Below are 19,688 nucleotides of genomic sequence, written 5' to 3'. Positions count from 1 at the left end.
GCCCCGCCCGCCGCCCAACCACCGCTCGCGGTACGCGATGGACCCGCCCCTTCCCGCCGCAGCCCCGCCCACCGCTGCCGGCGGCGGCCACGCCCCCTGCCCCACATAGAGCCCCGCCCGCTCGGCGGAAACCACGCCCACATCCCCTCAGCCGGGCCCCGCCCACCCGCGGGGGTGGCGGGAAATGAATCAGCCGCCCCCGCGCCGGGTCAAAGGTCACGGGGACGGGGGACAGCGGGGACCCCCCCCGTGACACCTTGGTGACCTCTGTGACCCCGCAGTGACCCCACAGTGACCCCAGGGACCCCCTGAGACCTCCGGGGAGCCCCGGGCCCTCCCAGCCCCTGCCCCAGTGTCCCCAATGTCCCCAATGTCCCCAACATCCCCATGTCCCCAATGTGCCCATGTCCCCTCTTTGTCCCCAATGTCCCCTCCATGTCCCCATATGCCCCTCATATCCCCACAATGTCACCCCCGTCCCCATGTCCCCAATGTCCCCTCCTTGTCCCCAATGTCCCACCCAGTGTCCCCTGTCTCCGCGTCCTCATATCCCCCCCTTGTCCCCCCCTTGTCCCCTGTGCCCAATGTCCCCCTTGTCCCCAAGTCTGCAATGTCCCTTCCATGTCCCCCCATGTCCCCATGTCCCCAATATCCCAAAGATCCCCATGTCCCCTCAATGTCCCCAGTGTCCCCCCATGTCCCCCCCCATGTCCCCAATGTCCCCAATGTGCCCCACGTGTCCCCCGTCCTCATGTCCCCCCCCATGTCCCCATGTCCCCCCAATGTCCTCCAATGCCAATGTCCCCCATGTCCCCAATGTCCCCCAATGTCCCCAATGTCCCCCACGTGTCCCCCGTCCCCGTGTCCCCTCCCAGGCCACCCCCTCCCACGCGGGGCCGGGTGGGGACCGGGAGAACCGGCCCCGGTGCCGTCATTGTCACCTCCTTTGTCACCCGCCCTGTCACCGGCCTGTCACCTGCGCCGCCGGTGTCACCTCCCTTGTCCCCTGCCCCGTCACCTGCCCCCGTCACCTGCCCCCTCACCGACCTGTCACCAGCCTGTCACCTGTCCCTGTCCCCTCCCCTGTCACCTGCCCTGTCCCCCGTGTCCCCTCCCCTGTCCCTGTCCCCCGTCACCGATCTGTCACCTGTCCCTGTCCCCCGTGTCCCCTCCCTGTCCCCTCCCGCGGGGATTTAAGGGCGGCCCCGGGGCCACCGCGGCACCGACAGCGGAGCCACAGGTGAGAGAGGGGACAGCGGGGACAGCGGGGATGGCATGGGGACAGAGGGGACAGAGGGGACAGCGGGGATGGCATGGGGACAGGATGGGGACAGCGGGGATGGCATGGGGACAGCGGGGATGGTGACAGGATGGGACAGTGGGGATGGGGACAGGATGGGGACAGGATGGGGACAGCGGGGATGGCATGGGGACAGGATGGGGACGGGATGAGGACATTGGGGACAGTGGGGACAGGGATGGGACAGGGATGGGGACAGCACGGGGACAGTGGGGACAGGCAGGGGACATTGGGGACGGGATGGGGACGGTGGGGACAGAGGGGACATTGGGGACAGCACGGGGACAGCGGGGATGGTGACAGGATGGTGACAGGATGGGGACAGCGAGGGGACAGCGGGGACAGCAAGGGGACAGGGGCTGGGGACAGAATGGGGACAGCAAGGGGACAGCAGGGACAGGGACCAGGGACATCAGCTCGGGGACAGTGGGGACAGGGATGGGGACAGCAAGGGGATCCTGGAGAGAGGGACCAGGGACATTGGGGACATTGGGGACATTGGGGACAGGGATGGGGCAGTGAGGATGGCATGGGGGCAGGGAGGGGACATTGGGGACAGCGATGGGGACATGAAGGGGACAGCAAGGATGGGATGGGCACAGGGAGTGGGGACAGGGAGGGGACATCGGGGACAGCAAGGGGACACCGGGATGGGACATTGGGGACAGGATGGGGACAGGTGGACACGGGGACAGGGTGGGGACAGGTCGGGGGCATTGGGAAGGCGGGGGTGGGGACACAGGAACAGGGTGGGGACCTGGGGACAGGATGTGGGGACAGAGGGACACAGGGACACAGACATGGGGACAGAAATGGGACAGGGACCTGGGGACAGGATGTGGGGACAGGGCTGGGACAGGGACAAGGACAGGGGCAGGATGTGGGGACAGAGGGACACAGGGACACAGGGACATGGGGACACGGACAGGATGTGGGGACAGGAGGGATGTGGGGAGGGGGACAGGGACAGGGACAGGATCAGGATGTGGGGACAGGGACACAGGGATGGCACGGGGACAGGGATACAGGGACAGGACAGTGACAGGGACAGGGACAGGGCCATGGAGACAGGGTGTGGTGGCGGCTGTGTGTCCCCTCAGTGTCCCCTGGGTGTCCCCATTGTGTCCCCTGGGTGTCCCCATTGTCCCCAGGGATGTGTGCCGGACTGCAGAGCCTGCTGAACCTGGGGCTGGGGACAGGGACAGGGATGGGGACAGGGATGTGACAGGGACATGGGGACAGGGACACAGGGACAGGGCATGGATGGCACAGGGTGGGTTCTGTGTGTCCCCAAATGTCCCCTCATTGTCCCCATTGTCCCCAGGGATGTGTGCCGGACTGCAGAGCCTGCTGAACCTGGGGCTGGGGACAGGGACAGGGATGGGGACAGGGCAGGGATGGGGTGGGTTCTGTGTGTCCCCTCAGTGTCCCCAAATGTCCCCTCATTGTCCCCATTGTCCCCAGGGATGTGTGCCGGACTGCAGTGCCTGCTGAACCTCCTGCGCTGGGGCTGGGGGGTCCTCAAGGGGCTCCTGGGGGGACACGGACACGGAGGTGAGGGGGGGACGGGGACAATGACACTGGGGGGGGGACAATGACACTGGGGGGAGGATGGGGACACTGGGGGGGGACGGGGACACGGGTGGGACACGGAGGTGAGGGGGGGACAGGGACAGGGGAGGGGACAATGACAATGACAATGACGTGGATGGGGGGAACACGGGGAGGGGACAATGACACGGTGGGGGGGCACGGTGGGGACAATGACAGGCGGGGGGGGACAGTGACAAGGGAGGGGTCCTGGGGAGGGGGGCACGGAGGGGACAATTTTGGGTCGGGGGGGACACCCAGGGAGGGGACAGTGACCGGGAGGGGGTAGAGGGACAAGGGGGACACGGAGGGGACACCGGGAGGGGACAATGACACGGTGGGGGGGTCCCGGTGGGGGGGGCGGGGCACAATTGGGACCCCGGGGGGGCCTTGGGGGGGAGGGGGGTCTGAGGTCAAAGGTCACCGTTTAACCCCCCCTCCCCCCCTCCCACAGGGACCCATCCCCCCCCCGCGGGCGAGAGGACGGCGGTGGTGCCGGGCAAGGAGGACTGAGAATGACCCGAAATGAACCAAAAACGACCCAAAAATGAACCAAAAACGACCCAAAATCTCCCCAAAATCCCCCCCGGCTGAATAAACCCCCCCCTCTTTCAGCAGCCTCCGGTTTTTGTGCGGTTTTGGGGCTTTTTGGGGCTTTTTGGGGTGAGGGAGGCGGGGAGGGGTCCGGGATGGAAAGAGTTAAAAATGAACCGGGATTCTGTTTAATTAATGTATTTATCTATTTAATTATTCTATTTATCTATTTAATTATTCTGTTTATCTATTTAATTCTACTTAATTGTTCTCTATTTAATTAGGAAATTTAATAGAAGAAATTAAAATTAAATCGAATTGCGCGGGGATAGGAATTGAAAACGAGCAGGAAAAAGTAAAAATTAAAAAATATTAATAAAAAATAAGAAAATAAGTAATCATTAAATAATGACTAGATAAGAAATAAATAAAAGTAAATGGAAGTTACGCAGGAAAGGGAATTAAAAACGAGCTGGAAAAAGTTAATAAAATTTAAAAAGAAAACGTAGACCCGAATGAAACTAATTAAATAATTATCATCATATATAGATAAAATAATATATAATATAACAATCATTATAAGAAATAATTAAAATTAAATGGAAGTTGTACAGGAAACAAAATCAAAAACGAGCTGGAAAAAGTTAAACAAAATTTAAAAATCTGGAGAGTCAGGATTTTGGGGATTTTGGGGATTTTCTCCCCCTTTTCCCAGCGGGGCGGACCCAAACTCGAGGGAATTAATAAAAAATTAAAAAATTCCGTTTTATCTCCCACACCAACGGGGAAATTGGGTGGAAATGGGGACAAATCTCCCGATTTGGGGTTTTTGGTGGCTCGGGCGGGAATTTTTCCATGAAAAAGGGAAGAAAGGAAAAAAAGGGAAAAAAGGAAAAAAGGGGGAAAAAGGGGGAAAAGGGAAAAAAGGGAATTTTTCCCGGGGCGGCGCCGCCCCCGCTCGATGGCCCATCGGGAGCGGCTGATGGTCCATCGCGACCCAGGGCTTATCGCGATTGTTGCCTTATCGCGACTGACGATGGTCCATCGGCGTTGATGGTTTATCGCGGCAGGCCCCGCGGCACCTGCATTCCGCGCTGTTAACCCGAATTTCCCCTTTTAACACCAATTTCCCCGGTTTTAACCCAATTCCCCATTTTTACCCCTAATTTACCCGGTTTTAACGCAAATTTCCCACTTTTAAACCCAAATCCCCGTGTTTTAACCAAAATTTCCCCGGTTTGAACCCCAAAGTCCTCAGGTTTAACCTAAATTCCCCCTTTTTTTACCCTAAATTCCCCGGCTTTTACCCAAATTCCCCCTTTTTAACCCGATTCCCTCCTTTTTAACCCACGATATTCCCACGATACCCCATGACATTCCCACGATATTCCCACGATTTTCCCACGATATCTCACGATATTCCCACGATTTTCCCTCCAGGACCCCCCCCCCCATTCCCCCCTCCCCCGGGGGGGGTCCCGGCGGGGCCGTGACGTCACCATGACGTCACCGTCCCCCTCCCTCCCCTCTCGGTGCCGCCGCTGCCGGAGCCGCTCCCGGAGCCCCCCGGGACCCCCAAAATCCGCCCCCCCCCCCCCCCGGCATGGCCGAGACCCAGGTAGGGCTGGAAAAATTTTATTTTTAATTTTTTAAAATTTTTATTTCATTATTTTCCGGTTTTTAAATAATTTTTTCCCCCTCTTTTTGTCTGCTAATTCGGGTTTTAAAAGTTTGTTCGAAAAAGTTCCTTTCTAGGTTTATTTTATTTTATTTTATTTTTTAAAAGTTTTATTTTATTTTATTTATATTTTTATTTTATTTTATTTTACTTTATTTAATTTAATTTCATTTTGTTTCGTTTGAATTTATTTTATTTTATTTCTCTTTTTTCGTTTCATTTACTCTTTTTTTGTCTTGTTGTGTTTTACTTTGTTTTACCTTAATTTTACTTTGATATAATTTTTTTTTAATTTTTATTTTTTTATTTTCAAATTTGTTTATCTCGTCTCACTTTATTTCATTTTATCTTTATTTCATTTAATTTTATCCTTATATCATTACATTTTATCTTATGTTTTTTAATTAAGTTGTATTTTATTTTGTCCTAGTTTATCTCCTCTCACTTTATTTAATTTTACCTTTATTTCATTTCATCTAATCTTGTTTAACTTAACTGTATTTTATTTTCTATTATTTTCTTTAATTCCTTTTAATTTCATCGGGTTTTTAATTTTATTTCGGTCCGGGTTTTTTTTTTTTTTTTTTACTTCATTTTGTTCCGAGCGCTGAATTTCCGATTTTTATCTCCCACCATTTATTTCCCCCTGCGCTCTTTATTTTCTTATTTAAATTCTCTTTCTCATTCCGTTCCTTTGGGCGCTTTTCGGTCGTTTATTTTTGTTTATTTCCGTGAATTTTGGGTCGTTTGCGCCTCTTTCCGCCGGCCCCGCCCCGCCCAGGTGCCCGAGGTGCTGCAGGAGGTCACGGTGGGCTCCGAAACGCCCCCGGCCACCCCCGAAGGTAGCGACCCCAAATCCCCTCGAAATCAGCCCAAAATCAGCCCCGAAATCAGCCCGAAATCCTCCTAAAAAGTCCCCCCGAAATCAGCCCCAAATCCCTCCGAAATCCTTCCGAAATCAGCCCAAAATCAGTCCAAAATGCCCCCGAAATCCCCCCAAAATCCTCTCCAAAATTCCTCCCAATGTATCCCCAAAATACCCCCCGAAATCAGCCCAAAAGTTCCCCCTAATATCAGCCCAAATTCCTCCCCTCAAAATCCCCCCGGTTTCTCCTCAAAATCCCCCCGGCTTTTCCCCAAAAATCCTCCCCAAAATGCCCCCCAAAATGTCCCCAAAATTCCCTTTAATTTCCCCCAAAATCCCTCCGTCTTCTCCTCGAAATCAGCCCCAGAATCCCCCAGTTTTCCCCCATAACCTCCCTAAAATCCCCCCGGCTTTTCCCCAAAATCCCCCCGGAAAACTCCCCCCAAAATTCTCCCTAAAATCCCCCCGGGTTCTCTCCAAATCCCCCCCCCCCCCCAGGTTCTCCTCAAAATTGTCCCAAAATCCCCCCATTTCTCCCCAAAATTGTCCCAAAATCTGCCCCTGGTTCTTCCCAAACTCTCCCCCACAATCCCCCTAAAATGCCCCCGATTCTCCCCAAAATTCTCCCAAAGAATCCCCGCAGCTTTACCCCGCAATTCCCCAAAATCCCCCGGTTTCTCCCCAAAATGCCCCCTGACCCCGGTTCCCCCCTCGCCAGGAGCCCCGGGCTGGGTCTGGGGGGGGCCCGGCCCGGACACGGAGGAGGAGGAAGAGGAGGAGGAGGAAGAGCGGGCGCGACCCCTCCTGAGGCTCTGGGGGAACTGGGGGGGGTCCTCAGGTGAGAACCGGGATCAAACTGGGGGAACTGGGAGGGACTGGGATGGAACTGGGATCGAACTGGGATGGAACTGGGAAAGGGTTAAAGGGGGATTTGGGGTTACTGGTTTGTACTGGGAGGGAACTGGGGGGGGTCCACAGGTGAGAACTGGGGGGACTGGATGAAACTGGGAGGGACTGGGGAAACTGGGATGGACTGGGAGGGACTGGGATCGAACTGGGCCAACTGGGAGGGACTGGGAAAGGGCTAAAGGGGGATTTGGGGTTACTGGTTTGGACTGGGGCAGTTTTTTCCCCTTTTCCTTGTGTTTCTCTGATTTTCACCCCAATTTTTTCTCCCATTTCCTCCCCATTTCCCCCCTTTTTCTCCCATTTCTCCCCTCTCGTTTTCCCCCAGACGACCCCTCCCGCAGCCCCTCCCCCTCCCCGCACGGCCCCTGCTCCCCGCCCCCTTTTGTCGCCCCCAGCCCCGCAATTGCCCCGCCGCGCCCCTCCTGCCCCCAGTGCGGCAAATCCTTCACGTCGGGCTCGTCGCTGAGCCGCCACCTGCGCTCCTCGCACGGGGGCGGGGCCGCGCCGGGCGCACCTGGGCTCACCTTCACCTGCTGGCGCTGCCGCGCGCCCTTCCCGTGCGGGGCGGCGCTGCGGGAGCACCTGGGCGGCGCCGCGGGCTGCCAGCCGCGCCCGCACCGCTGCCGCGCCTGCCCCAAGCGCTTCGCCTCGGCGCGCTCGCTCCGCAAGCACCGGCGCACGCACCGGGACGGGGCCCTGCGCTGCCCCGACTGCGGCAAGACGCTCACGTCGGCGGCCTCGCTGGTCACGCACCGGCGCATCCACACCGGCGAGCGCCCGTTCCGCTGTCCCGACTGCGGCATGGCCTTCATGGCCACCAAGTCGCTGGGCAAGCACCGGCGGGCGCGGCACTCGGGCGGCTTCATCTGCACCGACTGCGGGCGCAGCCTCTCGTCGCACGCCGCGCTGGTGGCGCACCAGCGCATCCACACCGGGGAGCGCCCCTACGAGTGCCCCGACTGCGGCAAGGGCTTCGCGGCCGTCAAATCGCTCAGCAAGCACCGCAAAACCCACCGGGGAGCGGCGGCGGCGGCGGCCGGGCCGTGCGCCGAGTGCGGGGTGGGCAACGCGGCCTGCCCGCACCGGCCGTGGGTCGGTGGGGACAGCCCCGAAGGTGGGGCGGGGGTCCCGGTGATTACACGGGTGGCTGGGGACAGCCCCGAGGGGGTGCCGGTGTCACCATGGCTCGTTAGGGACAGCCCCGAGGGTGGGGAGGGGTTCCCAGAGGGTCAGCGACCGCTTAGGGAGAGCCCTGAGTGTGGGGCGGGGGTCCTGCAGCCCCTCAGGGAAAGCCCCTCGCGGGTCCCGGCGTCCCCATGGCCCCTTGGGGACAGCCGCGAGCGCGGGGCGGGGGTCCCGGTGTCCCCTTGGCTGCTTAGAAACGGCCCCTCGGGGGTCCCGGTGCCCCCTCAGCCCCTCGGGGACAGAATCTCGGGGGTCCCGGTTCCCGTGCATCCCCTCGGTCCCGGCCCCTCGGGACTCCCGCGGGTCCCGGTTCCGGTCCATCCACTCGGTTCCGGCCCCTCGGGGGTCCCGCGGGTCCCGGTTCCCGTGCATCCCCTCGGTGTCGGCCCCTCGGGGGTCCCGGGGGTCCCGGTTCCCGTGCATCCCCTCGGTGCCGGCCCCTCGGGGGTCCCGGTTCCGGTCCATCCCCTCGGTGCCGGCCCCTCGGGGCTCCCGGGGGTCCCAGTTCCGGTCCATCCCCTCGGTCCCGGCCCCTCGGGGGTCCCGGGGGTCCCGGTTCCGGTCCATCCCCTCGGTGCCGGCCCCCCGGGGGTGCCGCGGCGGCGCCGCCCCGCGTGCGAGCAGTGCGGGAAGGCGTTCCGGGACGGGGCGGCGCTGCGGCGGCACTGGCGGGTGCACACCGGCGAGAAGCCGTTCGGCTGCCCCGAGTGCGGCAAGAGCTTCCGCGCCAGCTCCAGCCTGGTCATCCACCGGCGCACGCACACCGGCGAGCGCCCGTACCCCTGCTCGGGCTGCCCCAAGAGCTTCGTGTCCCGCTCGGCGCTCATGAAGCACCTGCGGACGCACCTGCGCCAGGAGCCGCAGCACTGAGCCCCAAAATCTGCGTGCTCAGCCTCGGGGATTTGGGTGCTGAGCCCCAAAATCGGGGGGATTCGGGTGCTGAGCCCCAAAATCGGGGGGATTTGGGTGCTGAGCCTCCGAGATTTGGGTGCTGATCCCCCGGGGGCACCGGGACCCCCTCGGGGCTGTCCCCAAAATCCCCCCTGGTTTCTCCTCAAACTCCCCTCGATTCTCCCCAAATCTCCCCCAAAATCTCCCCGATTCTCCCCAAAATTCCCTCCAAAAATCCTCCCAAAAATCTCCCCAAAACCCAAAATCTTGGGTGCTCACCTCGGGGATCTTTGGACAGTTTTTGGGCGTCCACCTCAAGCATCGAGATTTTGAATTTTGGGTGCCCACCTCAAGGACTGATGGAGAAGTTTTGGGTGCCCACCTCAAGGATTTATGGACAAATTTTGGGTGCCCACCTCAGGGATTTAGGGACAAATTTTGGGTGCCCATTTTAAGGATCAATTAATGGAATTTAGGTGCCCACCCCAAGGATTTATGGACAAATTTTGGACGCCGACTTCAAGGATTTATGGAAAATTTTGGGTGTCCACCTCAGGGATTTATGGATAAATTTGGGTGCCCACCTCAAGGACTGAAGGACAAATTTTGGGTGCCCGTCCCAGGGCTGCAGATGCTCCTGTACATCCAACTCCACTTTTAGAGGCTAAAAATGCCTTTTTTTTAAGTTTTTCATCACCAAAAATGTTCTGGTATCTGGAATGAAGGTGCTGGAGTTGGGGGCTCTCTGCTCCCCCGGGATTTTTTTCCATCTGGATCATGTTTTTATGAATTGTCCCAAATTCACGTTTCTCTCCCCAATTCCCCCTGCTCCAAAATGAGGTGAAATAAAGCAGATTTGGGATTTTAGGAGCGCGGGGTGGTGAATTGTTGGCTCGGGGTTGGGGTGGGAATGTGGGACCCCCATGGGGAGGGGGCTCCCCCAGGAACCCACCCCGGGGGTCTCTGGTGGGATTTGGGGGAAACTCTCACATTTTGGTGATGCTGAGCCCCGTTTTCCCGGGGATAAACCCCAAAAACGGGTGGGAGGGGCTCCTCCAGATGTGCCAAAAACCCCGGAATTCCACCCAAAATCGCGTTGGCAGCGGTGGGATTCGAACCCACGCCCCCGCAGGGACTGGAGCCTTAATCCAGCGCCTTGGACCGCTCGGCCACGCTACTCCTGGGATGAGCCCCAAAAATTGGGGAAATCGGGTAAATTGGGCAAATTCATCAGTTAGGGAGGGGCGGCAGAGGGGAAGGGTCTCCCCGGTCCTGCTCAGTCCCCCCCTCCGTGTTTTGGGGTGTTAATTGGGGTCACATCCCGTGAGCGGGAATTAATTAACAGAATTAACAAAATTACGGTAATTAACGGAATTACGGGAATCCGCCCCATTCCAGCGCCCCGGGGGGGGGGGGGTCCCTGCCCATGGAGGGGGTCCCGTTCCCCTCTGACCCCTCGGTGGATCCAAGCATGGGGAAAATCGGGGGGACAATTCCCAGTCCCGCTCCCGTCCCCGTTTTTTCCTGTTCACCCCCTGCTAAACGCCCGAAATTCGCCGTTGTCTCCCCAAAACTCCGCCTCAGACCCTCCCTCCGCACCCGGTGTCCCATCCTGGGGCTGCCAAAACCCAAAAACAGCCCCGGGGAGATTCAGCCCCAAAACCCCGGGACCAGGAGGGGCTGCGGGTCTCACCTGGCTGGCCCCAAAATCCCCGAGGTTTTGGGTCAAAACAGCCGGAAAAAGGAACACCCGCCCTCCGGAGGGGTTCAAATCCCTGAGTTTTTAGGTCAAAACGGCCGGAAAAAGGAAGTTATGTTCCGGTTTTGCAGGGTTTATTGCCGGGGGGGGATACCGGGGTCATGGGGACAGGGGACACCCCATGTCCCAATGTCCCCATGTCCCAGTGTCCGTCCTGCTCCGTCCCAGTGTCCCCATCCCATTCCCTGAATTCCGGGGTCACTGCACATTGGAGGGGGAGTCCAGTTCCCTCAGATCCAGAACCAGGACTAGAACCAGAACCAGGGCTGGAGGTGATGGCCTTGGAGGGGTCTGGGGGCACTGGGCAATGGAGACAATGGAGAGCTCCCCCAGCTCCAACAAGAACCAGGGCCTGAACCAGGGCCTGAACCAGGGCCTGAACCACGGCCTGAACCAGGGCCTAAACCACGGCCTGAACCATGGCCTGAACCAGGGCCAGAACCATGGCCTGAATCAGGGCCTGAATCAGGGCCTGAACCAGGGCCAGAACCAGGGCCTGAACCAGGGCCTGAACCAGGGCCTGAACCAGGGCCTGAACCAGGGCCAGAACCAGGGCCTGAACCACGGCCTGAACCAGGGCCAGAACCAGGGCCTGAACCAGGGCCTGAACCAGGGCCAGAACCAGGGCCAGAACCAGGGCCAGAACCACGGCCTGAACCACAGCCTGAACCAGGGCCTGAATCAGGGCCTGAACCAGGGCCTGAACCAGGGCCTGAATCAGGGCCTGAACCAGGGCCAGAACCAGGGCCTGAACCAGGGCCTAAACCACAGCCTGAACCATGGCCTGAACCAGGGCCAGAACCAGGGCCTGAACCAGGGCCTGAATCAGGGCCAGAACCAGGGCCTGAACCACAGCCTGACGGTCTCCACTGAGGTGTTTTGGGATCACTGAACGATGGAAATCTCCCCCAGCTCCAACCAGAACCAGGGCTGGAGGTGATGTCCATGGAGGCATTTTCGTTCACTGTACAATGGAGATCTCCCCCAGCTCCAACCAGAACCACGGCCTCACCTCTTCTCCTCCAAACTGCGCCGTGGGGAAGGCGAAGAGCGGCCGGGCCTGGCCGGGCCCATCGTCCCCGTCAAAGAAGGCCACGCGGCCGCCGTCGTAGTCGAGGGCCACGCGCAGGTGGCGCGGGCAGCGGCCGGGCAGCGGCGTGGGCGCGGGCTCGGTCAGCGCCCGGCACAGGCCGCCCCAGCGCTGCAGGGCCCACACGCCGTCGCCGGGCGTGCAGGCCGGGCCGTGGCGCCGCACCGAGGCCCGGCTGATGCCCGCGGCGCAGAAGGGACCCTCGGCCAGGGCCACGGTCCAGGTGTGGCGGCCGCCGGTGAAGCCGGGCAGGCCGAGGGCGCACGGCGAGCACGAGAAGCGCTCGGGGCCCGGTTCGGGCTCGGGGCCGCCATAGGCCCAGCGGGCTGAGAGCGAGTCCGGGGAGAGCACGAGGCGAGGGTGCGCGGTGAGGGAGTCTAGGGTGACCTCGGCTGGGGGTTTGGGGGGGCAATAATGGGGGGGAATAATGGGGGGAAATGGAGGGGGGGATAGGGGGGAAAAATGAGGGGAAAAAAGGGACAATTGGGGAAGAAAAAGGGAAAAGATTGGTGGGAAATGGGGGGAAAAATGGGGGGAAATTTGGGGGGAAAAATGAGGGGAAATGGGGCAGAAATGGGGGGAAATAGGGGGGGAAATGAAGGGAAATGTGGGGGGGAAATGGGGGAGAGAAATTGACCAGAAATAGGGGGAAATTGGGGTGAAATGGTGTGGAAATAATGGGAGGAATGGGAGGGAAAATGGGGGGAAAAATGAGGGGGAATTGGGGAAATAGGGGAGAATGGGGAAAAATGAGGGGAAAAAACGGGGGGAAAATGGGAGAAAACGGGGAAATGGGGAGAAAAAAAGGGGGGGAAATTGGGAAAGGGGAGAAGGGAAAAGGGAAAAAAGAGGAGAAAAATGGGAAAGGAGGGGAGAAAAAGGGAGAATAAATGACAGCGAACGGGAGAGGAAAACGAGGGAAAAACAGGGAAAAATGGGATAAAAAAAGTGAAACCAGGCAAAAGTCCCAATTTCTTCCCCGTTCATACATGTTTCCCACAGGGACTCACCCACTTGTTCTTCGTCTTTCTCTAAAATGAGAGAATTAATAAAAAATCCTGGAATGGAGCACAGCTGGGGAGGGAGGGAGGGAGGGAGGGAGGGGAGAAAACTCACGGTGCTCCTCGAGGCACCACCCTGCAGGAAATCAGAAATAATCATAAATAATGGCTGTGAGAGGTGATAAAACAGGATGGAAATTCAAATAGAATTTAAAATAATGAAATTAAAATATCACAAAAATAACGGCAGTGAAAGGTGATAAAACAGGGTGGAAAGGTGAAATGGAATAAAAAAATTACAATAAATAAATTAAAATAAAAGAGTATTAAATTAGTATAGTAATAGTAATATTAAAAGTAATACATTAGTATAAAATTAGCAATAAATTAGTATAGAATTAGTAATAAATGAGTATAGTAATAGCAATAAATGGTAATACATTTGTATAAAATTAATGAAATAACACAAAAATTAGAAATAGAAACGAAGTAGAAAAATAAAGGAAATAAAATGGAATAAAACAGAACCAGACCAGCCCCGGGCCAGGACACTCACAGATCCTCATTCGGGACTCCTCTGGAAGGAGAAAATCATTTGGGATTAATGAAGAAATTAAGGATTTAAATGGTTGCTTTAAATTAATTTCAAAAATTAATTTTTGCAGTGAAGGAAACAGAAGAGTTTCCCCCAGGACTCACCGAGCTCCGCGTTCAGCTCCGCTGGAAAGGAGGAAAAATGAGAATTTCCATGATCGGGCAGAAATTCCATTTCCAGAATTCCTGTTTTTCCAGAATTCCATTTCATTCCCGTTTTTCCAGGGCCACTCACCGATCTCTCTGTCCCGTTGTTCTGGGGGAAATTGGGCAAAATTCAGGGTAATGTTATCAAAATGTTATCACAAACAACAAATAAATAAAGTACTTATCTATACATAAAATATTTAAATATTCAATAACATATCTATAATAAAATGTCTGGTTCTGTAATGTGTTTGACTAGATTATATATTTAAATACATGATATATTTTAAAAGATAGTATATTTTAATATATAATATAGTAAACCACAGAATATAGAATACAGAATAGAATATAGAAAGTGTACCAATAGCTAAATTAAATTTAGAAAATACGAAATATAAATATATATAATATTTTATATCTATTAGAAATATGTATTGTGTACATTCTATACATTGCATATATTACAGAATTAATTATGGATATAAAATTAACATAGACTATATAGAATTATATATAATTATATGATTAATAGATACTATGTATAATTAAAACTAAATACAATTATATATGATATATATTACATATTATATAATTATTGCAATAAGAATAAATATTCTAATATATTAAATATATATAAAATTATATATATATTTATGTGTATATATATATACATACGCATATACATATGTATACACATATCTATATATATTAGTGTATGTAATACTTTAATAAAACAGAGAAATAACAGACTTTATATTTATAAATCACATAAACCCACACTGGCTAGAACCCAGTAATTACGTTATTATTTATACTTAATTAATAACATTATAAATTACATAATTATTAATAAATATTTATATTATTAACAATAACGTAAATCTGCTCTGATCCATTCCCCGAGTTTCCCTCACCGAGCGCCTCCGAGAGCTCCGCTTTGAGGAGAAAAACCCAAAACTGCTCAATTTCATGGGGTCTGTGACCAGAATGGGCCCAAATCCCCAAATTCACGGAGTTTCAGGGTAGGGGAGGGGCACACGCACCGATCCTGGCGTCCCGGGCTCCTGAAATGGGGAAAAAGGGAGAAAATTCAAATTATCACAGGAAAAAAATTCCCATTCTGGGGGGAAAATTCAAATTATCACAGGAAAAAAATTCCCCATTCCAGGGGGAAATCCGGGGTTAGGCCAGAAACAAAAATTCTTCTAAATTAAAATCTCAGATTTCAAATAAAAATAATTTGGATTATTATTGGAAAATTATTGGATTATTTTCTAAGCCAAATCCCAATTTTCTATTAGAAATCCCGACATTTAAATGGAAATAAGGAATTTTTAAAGCCAAGCCCCAAATTTTAACTGAAAATCCCGATTTTTAAATCAAAATCCCAGGTTTAAATCCTCCCACCCCGGATTTGGCCAAATTTTGGAATTCTGGACTCACCCAGCACCGCCCTGAGCTCCTCTGGAAACCAAAGGGAAATTTGGGGTAAATTTGGGTTAATTTGGGGGATTTTTCCTTCAGCTCCAGCCCAGAAATGGGAACTGAACCCACCAAGGTTTTTGTCGACTTGTCCTGGAAACAGGGAAGGAAAAAACAGAAATAAAAGAATTAAAAAGAATTAAAAATAATTAAAAATTATCTCATGGGTTCTGTATTATTACTATGATGATGATGATGATAATGATTATTATTACTATTAGTTTTATTTTTACTTTTATTTTATTTTAGATTATGGTTATGATTATTATTTCTATTTTCATTTATATTTTAGGTTATTATTATTGTTATTATTGTTATTACTGTTATTATTATTATTATTACTATCATCATCATCATCATTATAAATTTTAGAATGTTAGTTTTTATTTTCCTTTGACTTTTTTAATCACCATTATCTTTACTATTGGTTTCTGGCCATGAAAAAAACCTCGGAAAATGGTCAAAAAAAGGAGTTTGGTTTTTTTTTAATGGTTAAAAAGGAAAATTCAACAATTCCTTACCAGCTTCTTCTGTTATTTTACCTGGAAAGAGACAAAAATCAGGAATTTCCATTGGGCTCTGGGAATTCCGGGGATTTGGGATTTCTGGGGAATTTTACCATCATTTATTGCACCCAATTTCGGGGGAAACGGCCCAAAAATCAGCAGGAAAATGGGGAAAAAAAGAGAAAATTTGGGCTGGGGAAGGGAACGACTCACCCGGTTCTGCTGCCTCCTCTTCCTCCTCTTCCTCCTCTTCCTCCTCTTTTTCCTTTTCCTCCTCTTTTTCCTCTTTTTCCTCTTCCTCTATTTCCTCCATTTCCTCTTTTTCCTCTTCTTCTTCCTCCTCTATTTCCTCTTTTCCTCTTCTTCTTCTTCCTCTTCCTCCTCCTCCTCCATTTTCTCAGGGGATTCATCTGAAAAAAGTCAAAATCCAAGGAATTTTGGGGCTTGGAAGAAATCAAATCAAATCAAATCAAATCAAATCAATCAAATCAAATCAAATCAAATCAAATCCATACTGGCACAAAAACAGTGATTAAAAATTCCAAAAAGTTCTTAGCATTATATAAATATGTTATAAAAAATAATGTACAGAAAATGTTATAGAAACATGTAAATAATGTTATAAAAAAATAGAAATAATGTTAGTTATGTGAACACAGCAACTCTGAATTCTGTAAAATTCTGTAAAATTCCGTAAAATTCCATGAAATTCCCCAAATTTCAGAGAACCCCACGCACCAACGTCCCCGTCCTTCTGCGCCTCTGCAAAATAAAAACAAGAAAAAAAGGTAAAACCCAAATTACCAAATTTAATTATGAAAAAAAACCCCCAAACGCCCAAAAATCCTTTTTGGAAAGAGAACAAAAATCACTCACCGAGCTCCTCCCTGAGTTTTCCTTAAAAAGAGGAAATTCAATTATTTTGAATTCATGTTTTCCCTTCCCAAGGGAATTAATAATAACAATAAAAATAAACCAAACTATTAAAAATAAAATTAAGAATAAAAATAAAAATAAAAAATAAAAATAAAACCAATAAATAATGCAAAATCCCCTGAGCTGGGCAGAGACTTTATCCCTCTTAATTCCCATTTTTTAAACATAATTTAATTAATTTTGGATGCTTTTGCCCAGAATTCCGAGCCCAGGTGGCAGCAGTGACATCAGAATTGTGAATTCCCAAAATCCCAGGGATTGCCCCCAAAAATCCAGTGGCACTCACTGATCACAGCGTCCTGCTCTCCTGGAAATGAAGGAAAAAGGGATTAAAAATGGGATGAAATCCTCAGTTCCTGAAATTTTAGTCAGGAAAATAAAAAAAAAATTAGTTACACCCCTTAACGCCAAAAACTTCAATTTTCATATTTAATTCAGGATAATTTAATTTTAATTCAAGATAATTTTAATTTTTTAATTCAGGACATTCCAAATTGGGGTAAATTTGAGTTTAGAAATGGGGAGTTGTGCCCCAAAAATGAAGTTTGTTTGGGGCCCAGAAATGGAGTTTGAGACCCCAGAAAAGGGGGTGTTAATTGTTAATAATTAAATCAGATTAATCAGTTCATTCCCAATTAAATCAGACAATTTTGGGGAGAGAATTCCCCTTTTCCAGAACTTACTTGCTGCTGATTCCTTCTCCTCTGCACAAAAAACGAAATAATTGCCTCGTTAGCACCCTCAATTAATTGATTATTCCCATTAATTATTATTTCCCATTATGACAACATTATTAGCAATTTTTTCTCCAAGATTTCCCTCCCTCCTCCAGGAATTTTTTCCCCTTATTTTTCCCCAAATTCCCCTTTAATTAAGATTTTTCTGCACTTTAATTAATTGGAACTCACCCAGCAGCTCCTTCAGGTGCCCTGGGGGGAGCAGAGGGAAATTAATTAAAAGATTAAAAATTAAAAATTGAAATATTCAAAAACCACGAATTCATTAATATCATTCAATATATGGATGGCTTTAGTCAATGCAGGTTTATAAATATAAATTGGTTTTGTTGTCTAAAAATATAAATATAAATATAAATATAAATTATAAATATAAAGCATCAATGACAAATGAAATATAGATATAAACTATCCATATAAATATACAAGTAAATGTAAATTTAGATATATGTATAAATATAAATATAGCTTATATAAAATTTGCAAATTATGAATAGAAATTAATTATAGATATTATTATGAATATGAATATAGTAATAAACATAAACATAAACATAAAACATAATCAAAAACATAAACATAATCATGACTTACTGATCTCAGCTTCATTTTCCCCTAAAGAAATAAGAAAAATTAAAATAAATAATAATTTAAAAACACCTAAGATTGAAACAATTCCTAAAAAATTGAGAGAAATCTAACAGCATTAAAATTAACTATTGGAAAATAAAAAACCAATAATAATTGCTAAAAAAAATCTAGAAAATAAATTTCCTTCTGCTTTCCTCAGCCCTAAAAATTATAAAAATAAAAAAAAAATCAAAAAATCCTAAAAATCCAGGAGCTGCTCCTGAATACTCACGGATCTGGGTGTCCCGGGCCTCTAAATAAAAAATAATATTTATAATTGTTAATTGTCATCATAATTATATTTTTCATTATTATATTTCAATATATTTATCATTGTAATTATCAGTATAACTATTTTTGTTATTATAATTATATTATAATTACAATTAATCACAGTTATGTCTGAATATTACCAGTTTATATTTATTATGCACTGTATAATTTCAGGTTTTCACCTTATTATTATTATTTTCATATTAAATATTTTGTATTTATTTCAGGTTTTGCCCCTCCAAACCAAACAAAAATCCGAATTTTCCCCCCAGACCTCCCGAATTTTGGTGGAAAACGCCCCCAAAAAAGGAGAGAAATTCCTCACCCAGCTCGGCCTCGTGCTGCTCTGGGGGGAGAAAGGGGAAAATGGGAAAAAAGGGAAAAAAGGGAAAAATGGGAATTTCAGAGTTGGGATAAAATGGGAATTATTCTGGAATTGGTAAAAATTGTTCCATCCTGGAATGGAAAATTCTGCACTTACGAATCTTTTTACTGAAGACCTCTGCAAATGGGAAAAGAGGAAATTGATGGTAATTAAAAATAATAGAAATAGAGATAGAGATAGAGATAGAGATAGAGATTACGATAGAAATAGAAATAGAATAAAATATAAATAAAAATAAATAAAAATAGAAATAAAATTTAAAATTTAAATAAAATAAAGATAGAAATCGAAACAGAAATATAGATAGAAGTAAAAATAAACAAAAATAAAAATAGAAATAAAAATTAAAATATAAATACAATAAAAACAAAAAATAAAAACTAAATACAAAATAAAAATGAAAATAAAAACTTAATAATAAATAAATTAGTACTAAAACTAAAAAGTAAAAAGAAACATAAAAATAAAAATTAAATAAAATAAATAAATTAAAAAAAAAAAAAAAATTAGTCCCCAGTGCCAATTTTCCCCAATTTCCCCCCAAAATGAACAGGATCAGCTCACCCACATCAGCCGTGAGTTCCCCTGGAAATGTAAAAAATGGAATTTTGACCCAAATTTCCATTTCCACAGCCCCAGCCAGGGGAATTTGGGGCTCCCGGGGGATTTTTGGGGCAGAAACCCCAAACTCACCGATTTTCGTGTGCCGCTCCCCTGGGGGGAAGGGTCGGGTTGCGTTATTCAGGATTAATGAATGAATCATTAATTAATAATTCTAATAATTCATTAATTAATGAACTGCTCATTAATGAGGGGCCGGGACTCACCGAGCTCCACCGTGAAGATCCCTGGAACCGAAAACGCCGTGAATTCCCCCAAATTCGGGGCCACATCTTCATTTCCCATTTTTCCTTTTTTTTTTACCCTTTTTTACCCTTTTCCCCCTTTTTCCCCCCTTTTCCCCATTTTTCCCCCTTTCTTCCCTTTTTTCCCTTTTCCCCCCTTTTCCTTCTTTTTTTTTTTTTTTCCTTTTGTTCCCCTTTTTTTCCCTTTTTTCCCCCAAATTCATGCCCAGCCCCCCCAGCCCTGCAATCCTGGGGCATTTCCCCCCAAATTCTGTGGAATTTGGATTTTTTTTCCCCAAACCCTCTGGAATTCAGGGATTTCCCCCCAAGCTCTCTGAAATTCGAGGA

General features: G+C 49.3%; 2 protein-coding genes and 1 non-coding gene across 3 annotated transcripts; 1 reads left to right on the top strand and 2 right to left on the bottom strand.

The window, feature by feature from the left end:
* The first annotated feature begins 5,027 nt into the window (after positions 1-5,027).
* On the top strand, positions 5,028-8,931 carry LOC134433184 (zinc finger protein 358-like). Its single transcript, XM_063182060.1, has 4 exons — positions 5,028-5,042; positions 5,884-5,944; positions 6,686-6,805; positions 7,202-8,931. The coding sequence occupies exons 1-4, from the start codon at positions 5,028-5,030 to the stop codon at positions 8,929-8,931; spliced, it is 1,926 nt and encodes a 641-aa protein (XP_063038130.1).
* A 1,118-nt stretch (positions 8,932-10,049) lies between these two features.
* Positions 10,050-10,131, bottom strand: TRNAL-AAG (transfer RNA leucine (anticodon AAG)). Its single transcript has one exon. It is a non-coding gene; the product is annotated as a tRNA-Leu (tRNA).
* A 1,541-nt stretch (positions 10,132-11,672) lies between these two features.
* LOC134433183 (E3 ubiquitin-protein ligase TRIM39-like) lies at positions 11,673-16,780 on the bottom strand. Its single transcript, XM_063182059.1, has 14 exons — positions 16,757-16,780; positions 16,411-16,431; positions 16,273-16,296; positions 15,748-15,944; positions 15,550-15,570; positions 14,990-15,121; positions 14,590-14,610; positions 14,461-14,481; positions 13,632-13,652; positions 13,502-13,522; positions 13,359-13,379; positions 12,918-12,938; positions 12,812-12,832; positions 11,673-12,193 (listed from the first exon to the last, which is right to left on the bottom strand). The coding sequence occupies exons 4-14, from the start codon at positions 15,845-15,847 to the stop codon at positions 11,673-11,675; spliced, it is 921 nt and encodes a 306-aa protein (XP_063038129.1). The 5' UTR covers positions 15,848-15,944; positions 16,273-16,296; positions 16,411-16,431; positions 16,757-16,780.
* Positions 16,781-19,688: the final 2,908 nt, after the last annotated feature.

Source organism: Melospiza melodia, unplaced genomic scaffold (assembly GCF_035770615.1).
Source record: "Melospiza melodia melodia isolate bMelMel2 unplaced genomic scaffold, bMelMel2.pri scaffold_148, whole genome shotgun sequence".
In the NCBI taxonomy this organism is placed as follows: domain Eukaryota; kingdom Metazoa; phylum Chordata; class Aves; order Passeriformes; family Passerellidae; genus Melospiza; species Melospiza melodia.
The sequence above is the reverse complement of the archived record's forward strand: the minus strand, read 5'-3'. Positions and strand labels throughout refer to the sequence as shown.

Excerpts from the sequence above, each read along its gene's own strand:
- LOC134433184 (XM_063182060.1), top strand. Across the intron at positions 5,945-6,685 it reads GCCCCCGGCCACCCCCGAAG|GAGCCCCGGGCTGGGTCTGG; the intron begins GTAGCGACCCCA and ends CCCCCTCGCCAG. Across the intron at positions 6,806-7,201 it reads GAACTGGGGGGGGTCCTCAG|ACGACCCCTCCCGCAGCCCC; the intron begins GTGAGAACCGGG and ends GTTTTCCCCCAG.
- LOC134433183 (XM_063182059.1), bottom strand. The coding sequence starts at position 15,847 with ATGGAGGAAATAGAGGAAGAGGAAAAAGAGGAAAAAGAGGAGGAAAAG. Across the intron at positions 13,380-13,501 it reads GGAGCTGAACGCGGAGCTCG|AGGAGTCCCGAATGAGGATC; the intron begins GTGAGTCCTGGG and ends TTCTCCTTCCAG. Across the intron at positions 12,939-13,358 it reads GGAGTCCCGAATGAGGATCT|GGTGGTGCCTCGAGGAGCAC; the intron begins GTGAGTGTCCTG and ends GATTTCCTGCAG.